Here is a 21,324-nt window from a genome sequence, read left to right as displayed (position 1 = left end):
TTGAGGATTTTCTTCCAATCTTTAGAGTGCTGCATTTAAAATTTTGATGGGTCAGTAGTGTATACGATTCAAAATTGACTATGCTAAGCAAGAATTCAGTTAACTCAGATTTTTGGTGTTTTGTTAAAACATGTTCTGTCTTTGGATGAGTGAGCTAAATTAGAATTTTGATACTATAATAGAAGTATATCAATCGTTTGTAAATTCTCTAACAAGGAAAGGGTAGGGTGGGTTTGAGAACTGGGAATAGGAGTAGGTATTCAGCCCCTTGAGCTTCCTTTGTAAGTTTGCTTGCTGAGCTGGAACGTTTGCTTTCAGACGTTTTGTTACCATACTAGGTAACATAATCAGTTAGCCTCTGGTGAAGCACTGGTGGTATGGCTCACTTTTTGTGTTTGCGTTTCCTTGGGTTGGTGATGTCATTTCCCATGGTGATGTCATTTCTTGTTCCTTTTCTCAGGGGGTGGTAAATGGGATCCAAGTCTGTGTATGTTGATAGTGTTCTGGTTGGAATGCCATGATTCTCTGAATTCTCGTGCGTGTCTCTGTTTGGCTTGTCCTGGGATGGATGTGTTGTCCCAGTCGAAGTGATGACCTTCCTCGTCTGTATGTAAGGATACGAGTGAGAATAGGTCGTCTTTTTTTGGCTAATTGGGTGTTCATGTATCCTGGTGACTAGTTTTCTGACTGTTTGTCCAATGCAGTGTTTGTCACAGTTCTTGCAAGGTATTGTGTAAATGACATTAGTTTTGCTTGTTGTCTATATAGGATCTTTCAAGTTCATTAGCTGATGTTTTAGTGTGTTGGTGGGTTTGTGGGCTACCATGATACCAAGAGGTCGGAATTGTCTGGCAGTCATTTCCGAAATGTCTTTGATGTGGAAAATGCTTCACTGGAGGCTCGCTGATGATGATACCTAGTATGTGTCGAAACGTCTGAAAATAAATCTTCAGTTTAGCGAGCAAACTTACATCCAGAACCCCAACCTGAACTACAGATCTTCTCAAAGATCGCTTCTCTGCCATCTAATACAACCATGACTGATCTCCTCTTTAATTCAACCCCTTAACCATTGCGAAATAAAAATCAGTCCATCTCCTCATCAAACTTATTCAGTGTCCTGGTGTCCACTGCACTCGGGTAGTGAATTCCACAGATTCACAATCTTTTGAAAAGTAATTCCTCTTCATCTTGGTTTTAATTTTTAGTCTAAAACTGTGATGACTTGTTCTAGATTCCCGACAAGGAGAAACATCCGCTGGGCATCTGCTTTGTGAATCCTAAGAACCTGAATTAGATCTCCTCTCATCCTTCTAAACTCTAGCAAGTATCGGCCTAAATTGCTCAACTTCTCAAGACAAACCTTTCATCTCCGATTAATCTAGTTTACTTGTATTGAGAAAGTATCAAACAAATGGGCCAAGGAATCAACTTCATCTATACCCATCACTATAGAGTGAATTTGTGACCTCATTATATAGTTATGTTTGTGAAAAAAAATGCAGAGTCCTGTTAATGGTGAAAGTTTGGTAAGATTTATTCAAACAGAACTGAATGCATTTTCCTTTTTTTTTGGCTTTTTAAAAAAAAATTGATATGATGAGGCTGAGCATGGTTTTCGCTTCCTGCAACTTGCTTTGGTGCATTTTGTGGAAAAAAAAACAAGATTTTCATTATTTCTCTGTGTTCATAGAAAAGATGGAAAGAGCTATCTAATGAAGACCAGGATCCTGTAACTGATCAAGCACCTCCACCTCCTCAACCTCCAAAACGCACCCTTCCACGACAAAATGAGAATAGGGATCCTGATGTTACAGTGGAAGAAGCAACAGAATCAGAAAATAACAGCACTTCTCAAGAAACCTTTGGCAAAGAACAAGAAAACATGGAGAACAAAGCAAAGTATGTGAACTGATATTGTTTTAAAACTAAATCTGTTACTCAGTTTCTTCGATTTGGTGTACAAATAATAGAAAATCAAGGAACAGAAAAGGGGTAGAAACTTGAGACAATCACTCAAGGAAAAGTACTTAGAAATGTAATGAGGCTAGAAGTCCCCATGACCTGTATCTTTATGGTTTTAAGGAGATGGCTACAGAGATGGTGGATTCATTGGTTGTAATCTTTCAAAATTCCCTCCTTCCAGAAAGATCCCAGTAGATTAGAAAACACTTGTGCCAATCTGTCCAAGAAAGGAGGGAGACCAAAAACTTTAAGCACTCAACCATAGCCCAGTCACCCGAATTGGGATTGGGAAATGCTAAAATCCATGATAACTGAAGTAGAGCAGGGCATTTAGGAAATCATAGCACGATCAGACGGAATCAATTCAAATTTATGAAAGGGTACCATGTTTGAAAGTTTTATTGCAGCTGATTTAGTACAAATAGCAGAATTTGTCTTTCACGTGTTTGTATGTATACTTACTCTACAGTAATAATTTAACTTTGTCTTCCAATTTAACTTTGTTGAATTCACTTAGTATCTTATCACCGGGTACTTCCTAAGTACATTATGAAAGTGGCTTACTGTACCTTTTGACGGATGAGGATGGCTAGAAATAGAAACTTTTTTCTGTGACTGCAAATTTCAAGATCAGGCTACAGCAGCCTTTAGTATCTAATGACCTTCTAGAAGAAAATATTCTCTGTTCATGTTTCTTTCCCTCCATGCTAATTCTTTCCAGCAGGTTTCTATGCATATTGATTAAGACATGACTAGCAGATGTCTTGGCTCTTGGAGTCTCGGTTTGTCATTATCTTTCAATTTGCATAGATCTCAATGTAATCTTTTGTGGTCAAGGAGCTAATGAGATGGGTAACTTCCATTAGATAAAATAGATCAAGGTCACAGTGGGCTATGTGGTTTCTTAAGTTCTTAGAGCAAGCATGTTCCTAAGTGAATTTTAGCTTTTCCACTAAAAGCAAAATAGTTACGGTAATTGCTCTTTGTTTGTGGAGGTAGAACTCCGTAGTAAGGATGACCAACAGCTGCTGATTTGGCAGGTAATCCTGCAAGTTTCATGAGATATTTTGTTAAATTCATTCTATGAAAAGGACCTGATGATTCACCAATCAGGGAAAACAGCAATTTTCCTATCAATGTTCATAATGGAAATATTCACTTTATAGGAGATCTAGAGACAACACGAAAAGTAATTATGTTGCCTTTAAGTAGACTGAAAAAGACACTGCAATGAAACTGCACTTTTTAACTCTTCAGTTTCATTTCTGATCCTTTCGGAGTTTGCGTTATCTGTGGGGGACTTGATCTTCCACTGTTCTGCTCTGAACTGGTGACTAAGGAGCATATGCTTGACCTTTTTGAAGATTTACTCTTTAGAATACACTCTGTTTTTGATGCTGTGAAGTAAGGGTGTCTGTTCAATCCTACTCTACGTCACATATCTGCATTCAGAGTCTCAGTTCTAGTGTCCCACAGATCCACAGGCTTTCACATGCTGCTCCTTCCTGTTGTATGGAAGAGAAGTACTAAATGAATTCTTTAAGACATATTTATTGGTACTCTTTATTGGCTGATGATAAATCATTTTTTAATTGTCTTTCAGTAACCTTCGGAAACGACATCGTGAGGATAGGATAGCAAGTACAGCGCAGAAGGTGCACAGAATGAAACAGAAACTAAGTGAAACTGAGGTGAAACGAAAAAGGTGGTTATATTGGAGACCTGTTCTCATTAACATTGCTGCAGTTGCTACTCTTGCAGTTGGAGCTATTGTTTGCTGCTCTGTGTACTTCCAAAGATAAATTGTATAACTATGCATTTAATGGCGTGCAGAGGCATGTTACATCAGAGGTGTAAGGTGCTAAGGAATCATATCTCCCTTGCATAAGAGCAAGGTGTTTATTTGAGGATTGGCAGGTCAGACGAGAATGCACTAGAATGGGGGTATTGCTTGTGTTTGACTCAACAGTTTGCTACGTTGATTCTCAGGTTCTTATATTGCCAGGTGTTTGGATGATTAAAACCACCGAATAGAAGAAATCTTGTTGTAAATATGTTATCAGATCTGTTCTGCAATAAACATTTAGTTAAAAATTGTGCTTCCATTTGAAAGCAGTCTTTCTCTCGTTTCTTGCTGGTGTTTTCCAGGATGAAGTTGTTTCTCTTTCATTTTTACTGCATCATGGGACACCTGAACCTGGCAGCCTGGCTATCTGATGAAGCTCTAAAATTTGGTAGGCTGCTTTGAGTTCCATTCCCATGAAAGTTAAACCAGCAAGTAACAGAAAGAAACTCCTACCACTTGCCTTGCCACTGGACCTCTTCCTTATTGCTTTAGCCTGCTGCTGCTCTTCATTTCTTAAACTGTTATTTTCCTTTCTGATCGGCATAATTATTGTACACTTAAAAGCATTTGATTTTTTTTAAAAGAACCTCAGGCATAAAATATTATTTTTCTTTTGGTTTTGTTTACACAGCTGTGCATAGTGTGCAGTTGGTCATTTAGCAAAGGCATAGGAAGATTTCTGGAAATACAATTTTTAATTTCCTTGTCAAAAATCAACAGTGACTGAAATATTTGGATTACTTACTGGATCGTTATGTATGTATAAAATACTAGTTAACTCCTTAACCCATAGAGGTTTCAAAGAAATGCGTTGTACTGTCGATAGGCCATTCATTTTCATGATTGTATGAAGTATATTTTCCAATTTGAGTATTGAAAACTTATTTTTATTCAACACTTTGATTTTCTAGACATGCTATCTATATTTAGAAATAATAACCATGCCTTTTTCAGATAAAATACTGACCACATTGTAAAGGCACTGTTGTATAAATGCTGCCAAGATATCCAAAGATGCTTCTATGGGTTAAAGAGTTGAGAAGTGTTTCTTGCTAGTGTTGGTTAATAATGACCTAAATATGAAATAGTGGAACAAGGCCATATATTGGCCAAGGAGGGGAAATCTGTTGACATTAACACATCAGATCCCACTTAATAAATTGTTGCAGTTTTACATTCCAGCAAGACCAGTTGAATAAATTTTTAGATTTCAGCGGTTCGTTATATTGTATATTTGTATTAGAGATGATGCAACATATTATAAAATAAGGGGTTGTTGTAAACTTACTGGTTCAGGTCCTGAGGACGTAAATAGTGCAGATCTGCTCTAAAATGCAGTACTCATCGCTACACGATATGATTAATGACCCATGCCAATGCATTAGCATTCTTTCATGGTAGCAATCTTGCGTCATCCATTAAATTTTATTATTTATTATTGATGTGTTCCTTAAAGTTCAGTCGTTTTTTTTGTTTAAACTCCATTTTTTTAAAAAAAGACAAAATTCAAGTTCTTGGACCAGTTATTTTACAATCCCGTGGGAGGAAATAAAGTTGTAAGCCTTGATGACAGTGCACTGACCGGCTTAAAAATGGATTGTATCAATAATTTATTCTTGAATTATTACTGACAACCATAAGCAATATGTAATGCATTAAGGATATCCAGTGCTGTTGTTAAAATTCTGTATTGAAAAGATGGTTTGCCCTGCCCACCCCTGCCAAATCCTGAATGTGACAAGGGCCACATTGCGGGCAGTGCTTATTTTCACAGACTGGATATGCACTGTTTCCTCTTACCTTTCATTAACTCTCGAGTATGTGAACTGTGAGCATTTGATAGTTATGTTTCTTATTCTGCTTTTCTTCTCATGTAGGACTAATGTTGTAGTCCAATATATGGGAATTTTCTATGTTTCAACCATTTTTAGCACCATAAAAGCAATTGCATCTGAAAATTGTGTCAGAGTTGTTCACGTTTTCTTTCAGTTTTCATACATTTAGAAGATAGTGAGGTGCCATAGTTCCTGTGAAATTATTTTTTGAAAAAAATCAATGACAGGTACATCATGAACATCACATTCTTCATTATTTTTATAACTTTGTGACTTGCTTTCGCATTCAAGTACCATGAACTTGCCAAGTTTGACACAGCTAGATTCAAATTGAGTGAAGTTTTTTTCAAACTAGCTGAATAATCTGCTAGTCAAGGGAAAATGTCATCAGAAGGGCTTTTTAAAACAAACTGATTAAATAGAAATGTGAGCAAAGGGATAGGCTGCTACTTTTTTTTGGGGCGGTGGCGAAGGAAGTGTGGTTGGAGATCTAAAATACTTGACATTATGACTCTTGTAGACATCAAAAATTTTGGAAAATAAATTCAAACTTTCAGTTAATATCTTAAAAAGCATGACAAAATTTCATTTTTTAGATATTAATTGTAACATGACTGAAAGCATGAGTTAACTGACTATGATTTTGTAGGCAAATTATACTTTAACTTGCAGAAAGAAGCATTCATCTCTTTTACTTATCACCTGATGAATTACAGTCCTGATAGCATAAAGTCTAGATTTGCTTCCGGAAATCTGGCCTAGCAAGCAAAGTCCATGGCCCATGAATGAGTGAATTTTAAAAAAGCTTCCAATGGGTTTTACTTCAAGTGAACTTCTTCAAGCATTTCCCTCCGTTTTCAGAGTTTTCCAAAGCTACTGCCAATGGCCGATCTGGACGTCCCAGGACAAATCTCTCCGGATTTCTTAAATGGATGCAAGAAGTGGCTGTTCAGCTAACCACTTTCTCCCTGCTGCATTTGGCTTGAGTACCTCGAAGTGAACCTGCAACCTCTTCTCTTTGCTGACCACACCAAATTTTTTTTTTTGCATCTTCTGAGCTTTCCTCCTTCCCCCAAAAACATGGAGCTGGAGAGTCTCTTTATTCTTAGGACAGCTGAATCTTGGCCTTTGTTCTGAGGTGCAAGGATTTTGCACCTTGCTGAGTCATATTCTGGAACTTGTCGGGTTGAATTCTGAATAGTCATGAGATCTATTGCCCGTAGTGTTAGGTAAGGGGAAGATGTAGATGTAGGGGTATGGGTGGGTTACGCTTCGGCGGGGCGGTGTGGACTTGTTGGGCCGAAGGGCCTGTTTCCACATTGTAAGTAATCTAATCTAATCTAATCTTCTCAGTTTTAGCCTAAACGTAAAGAGACAGCTCAAAATACAACAATCTTAGAAACCTCCTAATTGTAATGAATCAGAAGCATTACATGTATGTAATTTGGTCACTTCCCCGAAAAGTGCTGCGGTTGAAATACCTTCTTTCCTCTCATCTTCCTCATGGCTGAAGCACTTGCTGCATTGTCCCTTGATGTTAAGCTTAGCAGATTGGCACTTTAAAAACTGTAGGTATATATTAATGCATCGTTTATTTGTTGTGCTGTGTTTTAGCAAAAATTGGATGCAGTCAGCAAGCATTCTGTTGCACAATAACGAAACTAATAAGAATCTAGCAAATGGGTGAATTCACAGTCTAAAGAAACCAAGTATATGCCGTTCCAGAAAAATGTCTTAAAGTTTCATTGATATTTATCATACAATTGCTGTTAAAGTTGCATTCTTGTCTACTGGGTAGTTGCCATTGATGAGAAAATACTCACTTAAGGGAAGCTTTGACCATTTTGTACATTGAAGTATAAAATCTTTGGATGAATCCCTCGCTGTCAACATCCTGATAGGTTACCGTTATCCAGAAACTGAACTAAACTAGCTGTATAAATATAGTGGCTACAAGAACAGATCAGAGGATAGGAATCTTCTGACTTCCACCCACAAAGCCCAGGTCTCAACTGCAATAAAATACCTCACTTTTGAGTATAATCTGAGGTATAAACATAAATGGCTAAAAGATCATAAAGCAAAGATTCTTCATTGAATTGACATCAAATCATTACAAACATAAATTCATTGGCGACCTTTAAGCGGCATTTGGATAGGTACATGGATGGGTGCTTAATCTAGGATAGAAGTTCGGCACAACATCGTGGGCCGAAGGGCCTGTTCTGTGTTGTATTGTTCTATGTTCTATGTTCTATAAAGGGAAATTAAAGATAAGCAAGGGGAGGTAATGGTGGTATTATCACGAGAGTTATGCTGGACTATTAATCCAGAAACTCAGTGTATGTTATGGGGACCCGGGTTCAAATTCAAATGGTAGAATTTGAATTCAATAACGAACCTGGAATTAAGGGTCTAACATTGACCATGAAACCATTGTTGATGTTTCAGAAAAACCTATGAGGTAAAAACAATGACTGCAGATGCTGGAAACCAGATTCTGGATTAGTGGTGCTGGAAGAGCACAGCAGTTCAGGCAGCATCCAAGTAGCTTCAAAATCGACGTTTTGGGCAAAAGCCCTTAATCAGGAATAAAGCAGGGCTTTTGCCCGAAACGTCGATTTCGACGCTACTTGGATGCTGCCTGAACTGCTGTGCTCTTCCAGCACCACTAATCCAGAATTTCAGAAAAACCTATCTAGTCCACAAATATCCTTTTAGGGAAGGAAACCTGCCCTCCTTACCTGGTCTTGCCTACATGTGACACCATACCATAGCAATGTGGTGAACTCTGAACTGCCCTCTGAACAATTAGGGATAGGCAATAAATGCTGGCCTAGCCAAAAATCCCCATATCCTGTGAGTGATTTAATTAGAATTAAATTACTTACATGGAATGAAGCTGGTTGAAGAAATTTTTTTGTATCTATTTTCCATGAGGCCTCCTTCCACCAAAGGTGCACTTTTTACCAGAGGGGGTCCATTTGACTGTTCCAGCTGCCTTCATTCACTGGAGCCACCTATTGATGGAGGATCCATTAAGCAAGTTCAGTAAGCATTTTACTGCCATGGCTCTAAAGTGAATTCAAGACACATGGCTCAATAAAGGGATGGGTAGGAATGCATGACTTCTGCACGTCAGCCTTGACTAAAGCTCAATAATAACAATGCATTCCCATTAAAACTCTTGCTTTGTTAATGTTGTCACACAATGGAGTGGCCACTTGGTACCAAGCATGGGTGACCTTTGAACCATACCCAGTGAAATGTCACTGCTTTAAGATGAGAACAGAAAAGAATTGATGGGATGTTAAAAATGGTAATTTCATCTAACTAAGCAGTTTCTATGTATGTATTTTCTGTCCTTTGATTTCTTCCATTCGTGTCCTATTTGATATTGTATTCCCAGGTCTAGAATACATTATTGTTAGTGCACTGGGATGCTCACTGTTCCTAATCAATATTCAGTGCCTCTAGGTTTACTTCTGCAAGATCTATTCCAAAGTAATACACTCCTTCCTTTGCTTTCCTTTTAGTGATTTCTCAGTGATGCAACTGAGGTATGCAAGTAACAATTTCAGAGTTACCATTTGAACTTTTTGACAGCCAGTGCAAAACTTAATTCCTGCAAATCTATTCAGCATCAAAAATCTAGCTAGTTTTAATATATGCAGAGCATCAGTCTCCAGTATTTCTGTTTCTACTGTTAATATTTAGTACCAAATCTCACTTAGACACTTAAGTTGAATACTTAATTTGGTTGTGTATGTACAAATTATGGTACATAGTCTATTTTAAAAGGGCTATTTGTAACTGTTAAATTATTACTGATCTGAGCATTTTTGAAATTTCAACAGATGTATGAAGTGATTTAAACTCTAGTAATTTGCAAGCTACTTTCTTAGGCATTGAATAAAAAATGAAAAGGCTTTTATGCATCCATGAAAATAGTATGCTTTTTGTAGAATCGAGCCACAGAATTATGTGTTTGAAAGAAGTCGGATTATACTGAATCTTTTAATTAAAAATGTAAATTCGAGCTGGTCAGTCAAAACAAGCTCTTCTTTCTAAAAGCTTTGGGGAAAACATTTCTGCATTTGAAATATTAATGATTTCTTTTATGTAATGGTAGACATAAATCTACAAATGGTTCTCATTAATCTTGCTAAGAATGCTTTAGGTTGCAATCTGTAAAGATGGCAATATAGATATTGCGTATTTCAGACCATTTTGCAGACTAGTTTGTAGTATTGTGGTTTTAAAAACCTATTGCAGACCTTGTGCGTCCTGAACACTTGATCTGAAGGTAAGGAATCTTTAATTGAAGCAGTGAGTATTGTATATTTTCTTAAAACTCCTAACAGTTCTCTGCATAAAGCAGTTTCTGTTGAGCAGATATGCACAGTTAAACACACAAATCTGAAGTTGCTACATGAAATGTACCATTCTGCAAATTTGGCAAAGTTAGCTGCTTGGATTGCTATCCAAGTATATTGAATCATGGTATAAGGCTTTTGACCTTTTTATTATAAATATGGACTTAACAGAAAGATAAGGTTTATCTTTTCTAATAAGAGTACCATTTAATGGAGTGTACATTGCTTCCATGTAACCTTCTAGCCCTGTGAAGCCTTATTTCTTCTGCTTTTCCTTATTGGAGATCTATTTTCACAAGGTAAACTTTTTGCTTTCATTTCTTCTTCCACTCTCTCTTCTGCATATATTTACGCTAAAGTTGAAACTTTTGTATTCTTGCTACATTTCCTGCACTGTACATAGTCAATCAGACTGAATAATTGTAAACAGGGATGCACTGATTGTTTGATCTTATTGAGACCATCCTGTTCAAATCCATACCAAAAAAGAAGGCCAGTGCAAGTTATTCACTAGTCACAGGAATAAATCTGTGTTTGACTAGTAGATTAAATTTATTTGATGATCGGTTTCTGAACATTAAAATAGGGTGACTTCACATTTTGGGAGGGACCTCGAGAAATTAACAACTTAACTGGCCGCTCATTTATTTGCTATTTCAAATTGCTGAAAAAGCACAATTTTGTTGAAGCTTTTTGTTATGCAATCATTAAGACTACTCACAAGATTTTATTTCTTTATCATGGGATATGGACATCTCAGTCCAAGCCAGCATGTATTGCTCATCCCTAATTGCTCTGGAGAAGATGTTAATGAGCTGCTTTCATAAGTGTCAAATGAGCACAGGGACTCTGCATTGCTATCAGAATGAAGGTCTTGTCTGGTCTTCCCAACTAACAGCCTGGCTAAAGTATTGTGAAAGTTTGAGCAGTGGGTAGCTAGTTGTTTTAAGTGATTCCTATGTAGTGGCAACTCAAGTGGTATTCACCACTAATTGGATGCTGTAATCAGGCAAGGAAGTTTTGGCTAGCGCACACAAGAGTAATGTGGTAAATGAATTCCATTGTCAGTGTGATCCCAGATATTTCGGCCATACATCTCAAAGGCTGATAGATCGTATCGAATAGCTCTTTTCAATAAACAAAATGCTACTGACTTGTGCCCAACCAGCTCATGTTTGCATGACTCCATGTGTTCAACATTTAGATGTGATTCTGCAACTGGTCAAAATTTGCTTCATAATCCTGACCATGTGAAGAATTGTGCCTACAGCCAATTTAGAACTATAAGTTGGGCTTGCAGTATTTACATTTGTGTGTACTGGAAGCTACATATATTAATGCATGGAGCCCTGTTCTTTGCAGGCAGGAAGAAAATGTACACATACCACTGTTATTTTATTGCAGCAAAGCAAGTGAAAGCCATTCTCAGGTTCATTTTGAAAGTCAATACCTTGATCAAACAGTCAACCTACCTGGTTTAAAATTTGAACCAAGCTCTATGATCGACTGTCAGTCAGCATTGACTAGTGCATCATCCATAGCGATGCCTCTACCAATCAGAAATCTCATTGCCAATCAATCAGTACTCTCATAGTGTTAATGTTGCTTTCCCATTGTGCCAATTCACAAGAAATACCAATGAATACAAGATGAAAACATTCAATAGATTGAGTATCGATTAAAAAAGAAAGACCATGTCCATACTGTCAAACAACTACTTAAAATTTCATGGGTTTTTTTGTTGCCCTTAAGTTGAGTGTAAATCTGGCTTTGGCCTCTATTACTAATATTTATTCCTAGTGTTTCATTTTGTCATCTTTGTTATATTAATTGGTAGTAGTGCATTCATTTATTTCCTGTTATTACAATTGTTGATCTGTTCTGTAATAATGCAAACCTAGAACTTTGTGGAGAGAGGAGTGTAGAAGTAATGCATCTACAATACCTTAGTGCAGTTCTTTTGATAGCGTAGATTTTGGGTGACAGCACTGATATTTGGACTGCCTAGATAGGCAATGAGCCATCCATCTGCAAATGTACAATGCCCATAAAGAAGGTTGAAACTTTGAACTATTTCAAAACGTTCAAAGACTTCATGGAACATGCTTAAATTTGCATTTATACATACTGCTTTAGAGTTAGATTCAGAAGGTTTGCAAGAAAACTGTTAAGTTTGAATTGAAGTTCAACATTTATTTTCAGTGAGAACCCTGCTTTAGTTTCATTAAAGTTTTGCATTATTTTGTGATATTCATTAACTTGGTACCAAACTGTGCTTTATTTGGTCATAGCAGACGATAACAGAGCACTTCTGTTTCCAAGTAAAGGTATTTATTTTCTAGAGTTTGCGTGTTGCTGAGAAAAGAAACGACACATTTTGCATTCATCTGGACAGGCACAAGAATGCCGAGATTCAAAGGGAGCAGCAATTTATCTTTCTGAAAAAAAGAGGGAAAGGTACCCTTTCTCATTTTATGATTTGGTCCATTTGAAATTTGGCAATCTTGTGTTTATCCTGATAAGTGCATGATGAAAAGCTTGACAGGACTTTTCGTTCCAGCAATACTCATTTTCTTGATGTTGATTTGTTTCACAAATGATTTGACATCAGCATTTATTATAAAAGATCAAGTGAATGCACTTATTTTGTCCTTTTAAGCAGCTGTCCTGATCAGCTGGTGGGATTTATACTGACCTGAAAAATTCACGTGATAACTCTAAGTTGCACAAAATTGGACACAATTTTTAATTCAATCTTGATTTTATTTTCAATATAAGATTGTATGGAATCTCATGGATTTTATAAATCTGCAGGCCAATTCTGAGTAAGAGTGGCAATAGTAATATATTGAGCTATTTAGAGTCTCTGACACAAAATAAAGAAAATAATGCATCTTTAATTGACCTCTGACATAAAATGTTAACAATATTACAATCAAAGTCCTCTCTAGTGCAACTGTAGATAGTCACAGGAAGTTTCATTGAGTACAGTTGAGACAAATGTTCAGATTTCTGTGAGGCTCTTTTTAAAATGCCTTGTGGAAATGACGTGTGTAATTATACTGTACTGTATGTTGAACAGCTTGCCAGTCCAGAGATTGCAATTGAAGATGGCAGAGCAACAGCACATTCTGTCGTCTGTCGAAGAAAACTTACACAGAAAAGAAGGCCAGTCTGGCACATTAAGGCCAGATTAGTTTAAAAGATTACAGGGAACTTTACTCTGTATCAAACCCTGTGCTGTACTTGTCCTGGGAGTATTTGATGTGGGCAGTGTCATGGGAACTTTGTATTTATTTTGTAAGGGTAGAGTTTCACAGCAATCAGTTGATGCCAAACGCAGGACTTACACAGTTAATGGTATGGCCCTACTGAACAAAGAGTCCCAGGGTGCACGTTCATAGTTCATTGAAAGTGGAGTCACAGGTAGACTGGGTGGTGCCAAAAGTATTTAGCATGCTTGCCATTATTGGTCAGTGCATTGAGTATAAGAGTTGCAATGTCATGTTGTGGCTGTACAGGACTTTGGAATACTGCATTCAATTATGGGTGATTAGCCAAAGTCTTTCCCCTTTGATAGGGGAGTCTGAAACTAGAGAGCACATGTTTAAGGTGAGAGATAAAATGGACCTAAGGGGCAACTTTTTCACACAGAGGTGGTGCATATATGGAATCAGCTGCCAGAGGAGATAGTGGAGGCAGGTACAATTACATTTTAAAAGTCATCCAGATGAGTATGTGAATAGGAAGGATTAAGACGGTTATGGGATAAATGTTGGCAAATGGGACTAGATCAATTTAGGGTATCTGGTTGACGCAGCCATTGGACCAAAAGATCTGTTTTCGTGTTATACGACTCTATAACTTGATCATCCCTTTTTCACTGAAATTTTCTGTTAACGGGCTTCTTACAGCTGAATAAATATTATTTGCTGTTGATCAAGTGGTACAAGTAACAAACTGAGAACCTGATCAATATTTCCAATTTGCAACATTCATGAAGGTCTACTGCCTTTCAAAGCTTTCTGCTCCATTGTTGAAGGTTGTAATTCTTCTGCTTTTGTGCTGTGCACTAGTTCTACAAGAACAGGGGGTTGGGACTTAATGAGCAGACACTGAACAGATAAATTACATGTTTACTGCTTCACATATGGACATCAAACAGGTGTAGGCCACTCAGCCTTTCAAACCTATTCCATCATTCAATAAGATAATGGCCGATCTGGTTTTAACCTCAGTTCTAATTTCCCCTCTTCAAGAATATTTTTAAAATAATTGATTTTATTGCATCTATTGACTTTTGAGGAAAGGAATTCCCAAAAAACTTAGAGAACACCATGTATGTAATGTAAGTATATAATGGATTTGCTAAAGGTAAGAAGCAGCAAAATGCAAGGAGTATGGAGAGATAGTGAACAGTAAAGAAGTGGCTATGGTCTGAAATGAGAGGACTGAGAAGTGTTGAATTGATACCATATGCAAACACAATGTCTTTGGAGGCTGCTATGAAGAGGAGTAAACAAAGTGTGTGCTTTGAATGAGGACAATGTGTTGTGTCCTTGCCAATAAGAACACATGGTCTGCTGCTAGCTGAAGTTAACCAATGAACCTAAAAAAGCTTCACTCATACTTTCTGCTCCTGTAAGATCTTTGGAAGTGCACCTTAAAGTTCTGGTAAGATGTTTATCAAATCATACAGGACAGAAGAAGCCCATCAGCCCATTGAGTCAGTGTACCGTTCTCTGCACTAATTGTCTCTGCCCCCAGATCTGCTGAATGTATGTCTTCGGAATCATCTCCCATTAAAGAAAACAGTTGTGTATTTATAAAGGGCCTTTCATAAACAACTGACATCGCAAAATACTTCACAGTCAATCAAGAATGCAGATTATTGCTGGCAGTATATTATTACTGTTGTAAAGTAAAAATACAGTTGGCAGGTAGGTAACTTCTACAAACAAGCAATGTGGTCATGACCAGATGTTGCATGAAGAATAAGTATTGGTCAGACATTGGGGAATAGCTCCCATGCTCTTGTTTGAGAAGGCCGTGCGACCAGTTACATCCCCCTGACTGGCAAAGACTCATTTGCCAGAGTTCAGGCATGAAACCAATGCAACACTGTCTCAGCACTGCCTTGCAACTACACCGAGCAGATTAACTGGTTATTCCTAGATCTTTGTTGTATGCTAATTGGTTGCAGTGCTTTACCTTGAATGCAGAAAAATATAAATTTAAGAGAAACTGATCCCATACGAAACTTCATGGTGGCCTTTTTATGGAAGGTACTGTTTACAGCAAAGTTGTTTTCCCTGGCACGGTGGCACAGTGGTTAGCACTGCTGCCTCACAGCGCCAGAGACCCGGGTTCATTTCCCGCCTCAGGCGACTGACTCCCCGTGTCTGCGTGGGTTTCCTCCGGGTGCTCTGGTTTCCTCCCACAGTCCAAAGATGTGCAGGTCAGGTGAATTGGCCATGCTAAATTGCCCGTAGTGTTAGGTAAGGGGTAAATGTCGGGGTATGGGTGGTTTGCGCTTCGGCGGGGCGGTGTGGACTTGTTGAGCCGAAGGGCCTGTTTCCACACTAAGTAATCTAAAATCTAACTGTCTCCTCTCCACCACTTTCCTAAATTCCCAACTGTCACACATCTGGTTTGAAGGTTTTATTGCTGTGATACTGTGATGATTAAAATTGGGATCCATATTATCAGTTAAGCTTGGCATAAATACACATGTATGAGATAAACTGTCCCTCTAAGCTGAGTAGCTTTCAAGACAATAGCGAATTTATAATTCATGCAACTATGAACAAACATTAATAAGTAGTTCATGCTTGTTTCTTCTGTTTCCTCAATCTTTGTCATGCTTTACCTGAATAAAGCTTATAATAGAATTGTAAATCAGTTTAAAAGAAACTTGCTTTTATCTAACACTTTTAACTTGGATATCCTGAAGTTCTTAAGCCAGTGAAATAGTCCATATTTCTTTTTCTCTCCGCTTTCTAATTCTTGAGTAAACGTGTTGAAATTCGACCTACGAATTGGTAATTTTTGTGACTTTTATTGTCATATCATTGACATACCTTACATGTTTGGGAATTGTACACTCAATCTGCAGTCTGAGCATAAACTTTGTCCAACAAACTCACCAGTCTGGGCTTAAGTATAAAAAGTTTTGGCCTAGGCTTTCAGAACAGGACAAGGTCTTCAGTAAGGTGTAAAATATATTAACGAATAGCTCTAAAGTCATTGTTAAATTTTGAGTTTATAAAAAGGGACTACGATGTTGTAGCCATCACGGAAACATGGATAGATGAGGGACAGGAATGGCTGTTGGAGGTTCCTGGTTACAGATGTTTCAGTAAGATTAGGGAGGGTGGTAAAAAAGGAGGGGGGGTGGCATTGCTAATTAGAAATGGTATAACGGCTGCAGAAAGGAAGTTTGAGGGAGATCTGCCTCTGGAGGTAGTATGGGCTGAAGTCAGAAATAGGAAAGGTGCAGTCACCTTGTTGGGTGTTTATTATAGGCCCCCCAATAGCAGCAAAGATGTGGAGAAACAGATTGGGAAACAGATTTTGGAAAGGTGCAGAAGCCACAGGGTCGTAGTCATGGGCGACTTCAACTTCCCAAATATTGATTGGAAGCTCTTTAGATCAAGTAGATTGGATGGGGCGGTGTTTGTGCAGTGTGTCCAGGAAGCTTTTCTAACGCAGTATGTAGATTGTCCAACCAGAGGGGAGGCCATATTGGATTTGGTACTCGGTAACGAACCGGGACAAGTGGTGGGCTTGTTAGTGGGTGAACATTTTGGTGATGGCGACCACAATTCTGTCACTTTCACCTTGGTTATGGAGAGGGATAGGTGCACACAACAAGGAAGTTTTTACAATTGGGGGAAGGGAAATTACGATGCTGTAAGACAGGATTTGAGGAGCATACGTTGGGAGCATAGGCTGTCAGGGAAGGATGTGGTGGAAATGTGGGACTTTTTCAAGGAGCAGATACGACGTGTCCTTGATATGTATGTACCGATCAGGCAGGAAAGAAATGGTCGTGTGAGGGAGCCTTGGTTGACGAGGGAGGTTGAATGTCTAGTAAAGAGGAAGAAGGAGGCTTACATAAGGTTGAGGAAACAAGGTTCAGACAGAGCAGTGGAGGGATACAGGATAGCCAGAAGGGACCTGAAGAAAGGGATTAGGAGAGCTAAGAGAGGGCATGAAAAATCCCTGGCGGATAGGATCAAGGATAACCCCAAGGCATTCTATGCGTATGTGAGAAACCTGAGAATGACGAGAACGAGGGTAGGTCCGATCAAGGACAGTGGTGGGAGACTGTGTATTGAGTCGGAAGAGATAGGAGAGGTCTTGAACAAGTACTTCTCTTCAGTATTTACGAACGAGAGGGACTGTATTGTTGAAGAGGAGAGTGTGAAACGGACTGATAAGCTAGAAGAGATATCTGTTAGGAAGGAAGATGTGTTGGACATTTTGAACAACTTGAGGATAGACAAGTCCCCCGGGCCTGACGGGATATATCCTAGGATTATGTGGGAAGCAAGAGAGGAAATTGCAGTACCGTTGGCAATGATCTTCTCGTCTTCACTGGCAACGGGGGTGGTACCAGGGGACTGGAGAGTAGCGAATGTTGTGCCCCTGTTCAAAAAAGGGAATAGGGATAACCCCGGGAATTACAGGCCAGTTAGTCTTACTTCTGTGGTAGGCAAAGTAATGGAAAGGGTACTGAGGGATAGGATTTACGAGTATCTGGAACGGCACTGCTTGATTAGGGACAGCCAGCACGGATTTGTGAAGGGTAGGTCTTGCCTTACAAGTCTTATTGAATTCTTCGAGGAGGTGACCAAGCATGTGGATGAGGGTAGAGCAGTGGATGTAGTGTACATGGATTTTAGTAAGGCATTTGATAAGGTTCCCCATGGTAGGCTTATGCGGAAAGTCAGGAGGCATGGGATAGAGGGAAATTTGGCCAATTGGATAGAAAACTGGCTAACCGGTCGAAGTCAGAGAGTGGTGGTAGATGGTAAATATTCAGCATGGAGTCCAGTTACAAGTGGAGTTCCGCAGGGATCAGTTCTGGGCCCTCTGCTGTTTGTAATTTTTATTAATGACTTAGATGAGGGAGTCGAAGGGTGGGTCAGTAAATTTGCAGATGATACAAAGATAGGTGGAGTTGTGGACAGTGAGGAGGGCTGTTGTCGGCTGCAGAGGGACTTAGATATGATGCAGAGCTGGGCTGAGGAGTGGCAGATGGAGTTCAACCCTGCCAAGTGTGAAGTTGTCCATTTTGGAAGAACAAATAAGAATGCGGAATACAGGGTTAATGGTAGGGTTCTTGGTCAGGTGGAGGAACAGAGGGATCTTGGGGTCTATGTACATAGATCTTTGAAGGTTGCCACTCAGGTGGATAGAGTTTGTAAGAAGGCCTATGGAGTATTATCGTTCATTAGCAGAGGGATTGAATTCAAGAGTCGTGAGGTGATGTTGCAGCTGTACAGGACTTTGGTTAGGCCACATTTGGAGTACTGTGTGCAGTTCTGGTCGCCTCACTTTAGGAAAGATGTGGAAGCTTTGGAGAGGGTGCAGAGAAGATTTACCAGGATGTTGCCTGGAATGGAGAGTAGGTCATACGAGGATAGGTTGAGAGTTCTCGGCCTTTTCTCGTTGGAACGGCGAAGGATGAGGGGTGACTTGATAGAGGTTTATAAGATGATCAGAGGAATAGATAGAGTAGACAGTCAGAAACTTTTTCCCCGGGTACAACAGAGTGTTACAAGGGGACATAAATTTAAGGTGAAGGGTGGAAGGTATAGGGGAGATGTCAGGGGTGGGTTCTTCACCCAGAGAGTGGTGGGGGCATGGAATGCACTGCCCGTGGGAGTGGTAGAGTCAGATTCATTGGCGACCTTTAAGCGGCATTTGGATAGGTACATGGATGGGTGCTTAATCTAGGATAGAAGTTCGGCACAACATCGTGGGCCGAAGGGCCTGTTCTGTGCTGTATTGTTCTATGTTCTATGTTCTATGACAAATTCACAACAAATGGAGTGCATGGATTTTGACATATGGGAAAGTTTTGCTATTACATTCACAAATGGTATTCCATTCTAAATGTTGAACAGATTAGCTTTGATGTTAAATGTTGACACAAGTTCTCTGATTCACTATAGAAGCAGAAATGAGATGTATGGATAGGAGGTTTGTCCTGTGCAGAAATGTTAATATGTAGATACTGATTCCAGAATTTACCCTGAAAATTTCTCATGGCTGTAGTTTAATAGAACTATGTTTATTTTTAAATTCATGTAATTAAGTTTCTTGAGAGCACTAAAAGTAAGACAAGGCTGCCTTTGGCTTCACTTGATGTAACAGTTGAAAAATTAAAACATTTTCGTAAGTAATCTATTAAGAACATCGCGAAGGACGGCAGCTTTATTTTAAATCTTTATAGTTTTATTCCTAATATAAGGTTTCATTTTTTTGAGGACCGATCTTTGCATCACAGATTAAACAATGTAGTTTTTCATGTTTCATCAAGTTGGCTACCACGTTCTTATAAAATCTAAATTAAGCACAAATATAAAATTCTGTCAATTTTCTTCTCAAGGATGCAACTCAACTAAAGATTGCATACATTAATGTCAGTGTAAACAGTTTTAAAAATCTGTGTTTTAAAATGAGATTTTAAATAAATAGATTTTTCAGGTATGGTGGCAAAACAATTTGCAAAACAATTCTCCACGCAATAAGAAAGCAACACATGAAACAACTCTGTTCTTAATAAAGTAATACAGGCAAGAATCGTAGAAGTATTTATGTAACACTTAAAAGCCTCATGACAAAACTTTATTCCTCCAAATAGCCATTTATCCCGTGAACTGAAGGATATTATTGCTGGTACAAAACAATGCCAGCTCATAATTTAATAACCTGGTCTGTTTAAAATATGAAAATTTTACTTCCTTTTATTGGTATGTTTTAAATACTGAACTACCAGAAAATAGATCTGTGCAAACATTTTGTTCACTATAAAGCAAAATGACTGGAAATGTGCTTTCTAATCAATTATTTGCTCCTGTATTGCAAAAGCATACAAGATATAGTGAATCTCCTCTAACAGAATACAAATGCTAGTTATATTTTGGTTGATCTTCTATTTAAGATATTTTAAAAATTTAAATATTTTGATAATGTTCTATTACTAACTAAAATGTGCTCACTGTTTTAAACATGCTTCAGAACTCTAAGTTACTTTATATGTTGTAATCATTAATTATATTGGTCAAAGTTTACACCTAGAGTGAATGACAGCACTGAAATGGTTCTGTATTTGTTAAGGCTCACTCTGGACAACATGGTGGAATTAGAGAAATTGGCATGAAATGAGACCAAACTAAAGCTTCACACACTTAGGTACATAATCTAGCAACTAACACAACAGTTGTTTTAACTTATCTGAAAACTGATGTTCCACAAACCAGGTGTTGTGACTTAAGTGAATATCTTAGCAAATTTTAATCCAATGACTGTTGTCCATCAGCCATTAATTTTATCCAGAGTTCTTAATGGCAGAAGCAAAATCTTGTATTTAATTACGTTACCTGTGAATTATGTGTTATTATGTGGATACAGTGGACCTATTGCACTGAATAAATCTTTTATGTTCTGTATTGTATGTCATAGGCTAAAGACTGTCTGACTGCTAAGTCCACAGAACAGATGCCACATTCTTCACCTATTTTTATCAGCCGTGGAAAGCAGGACAAAAAAACCTATCAGGACAGTGAGGTCTGCTCTGTAGGAGATCTCACATGTAACTGTTTACAGCGTAAACTACTAGCTGCAGGAGACAAACATAGACCTGACCCCACGGGACCTTCTGCAGAGGGAGTGATTTCATGTATTGTGACATGTTTTTTAAAGCTTATAATCTGTTGCAAAATAAAAGCTTTGTACTTTAGTCATTTCATTGTGTATTTTTATACCCCTGAGTGGCATTAAATGTTCTGAATTTAAAAAAAAAGATTTGTTGTATTTTATAGAGGGAGCTAATTATTATGCAATATTAGTGTAATTTAACAACAATAAAACTTTATGTAGCTACTTCTACCTTAGCTCCTTCCACTTCCTGTGGTGCTTCATGGGCGTTCTAAGTCAGAATTTGACACATTTTACATTAGAATAGATGTTCAAAGGCTTGGTCAAAGGAGTAGATTTTAAGGGGAAGAGAGGGATATAACTATGGAGGTTAGGGACTGCATAGGAAGAAGACCACTAAAGGCATAACCTC

General features: G+C 38.3%; 1 protein-coding gene across 2 annotated transcripts in view; it reads left to right on the top strand.

Annotated features, from left to right (window-relative positions):
• LOC140476896 (tyrosine-protein phosphatase non-receptor type 2-like) overlaps nucleotides 1-20,994 on the top strand; it is a 94,908-nt gene extending 73,914 nt beyond the window's left edge. Inside the window, exons 8-11 of one of the 2 annotated variants that reach the window (XM_072569792.1) lie at nucleotides 1,694-1,902; nucleotides 3,569-3,670; nucleotides 12,365-12,479; nucleotides 20,718-20,994. In XM_072569792.1, the coding sequence (XP_072425893.1) occupies nucleotides 1,694-1,902; nucleotides 3,569-3,670; nucleotides 12,365-12,464 (411 nt within the window). In that variant the 3' untranslated portion in view covers nucleotides 12,465-12,479; nucleotides 20,718-20,994. The remainder of the gene's footprint in view (nucleotides 1-1,693; nucleotides 1,903-3,568; nucleotides 3,671-12,364; nucleotides 12,480-20,717) is intronic. The other variant, XM_072569794.1, reaches the window with a different exon arrangement.
• Nucleotides 20,995-21,324: the final 330 nt, after the last annotated feature.

The sequence above is a fragment of the Chiloscyllium punctatum genome, chromosome 5 (assembly GCF_047496795.1).
Source record: "Chiloscyllium punctatum isolate Juve2018m chromosome 5, sChiPun1.3, whole genome shotgun sequence".
Lineage (NCBI taxonomy): Eukaryota > Metazoa > Chordata > Chondrichthyes > Orectolobiformes > Hemiscylliidae > Chiloscyllium > Chiloscyllium punctatum.
Note: the sequence above shows the minus strand (reverse complement) of the source record. Positions and strands in the feature narration are given on the sequence as shown.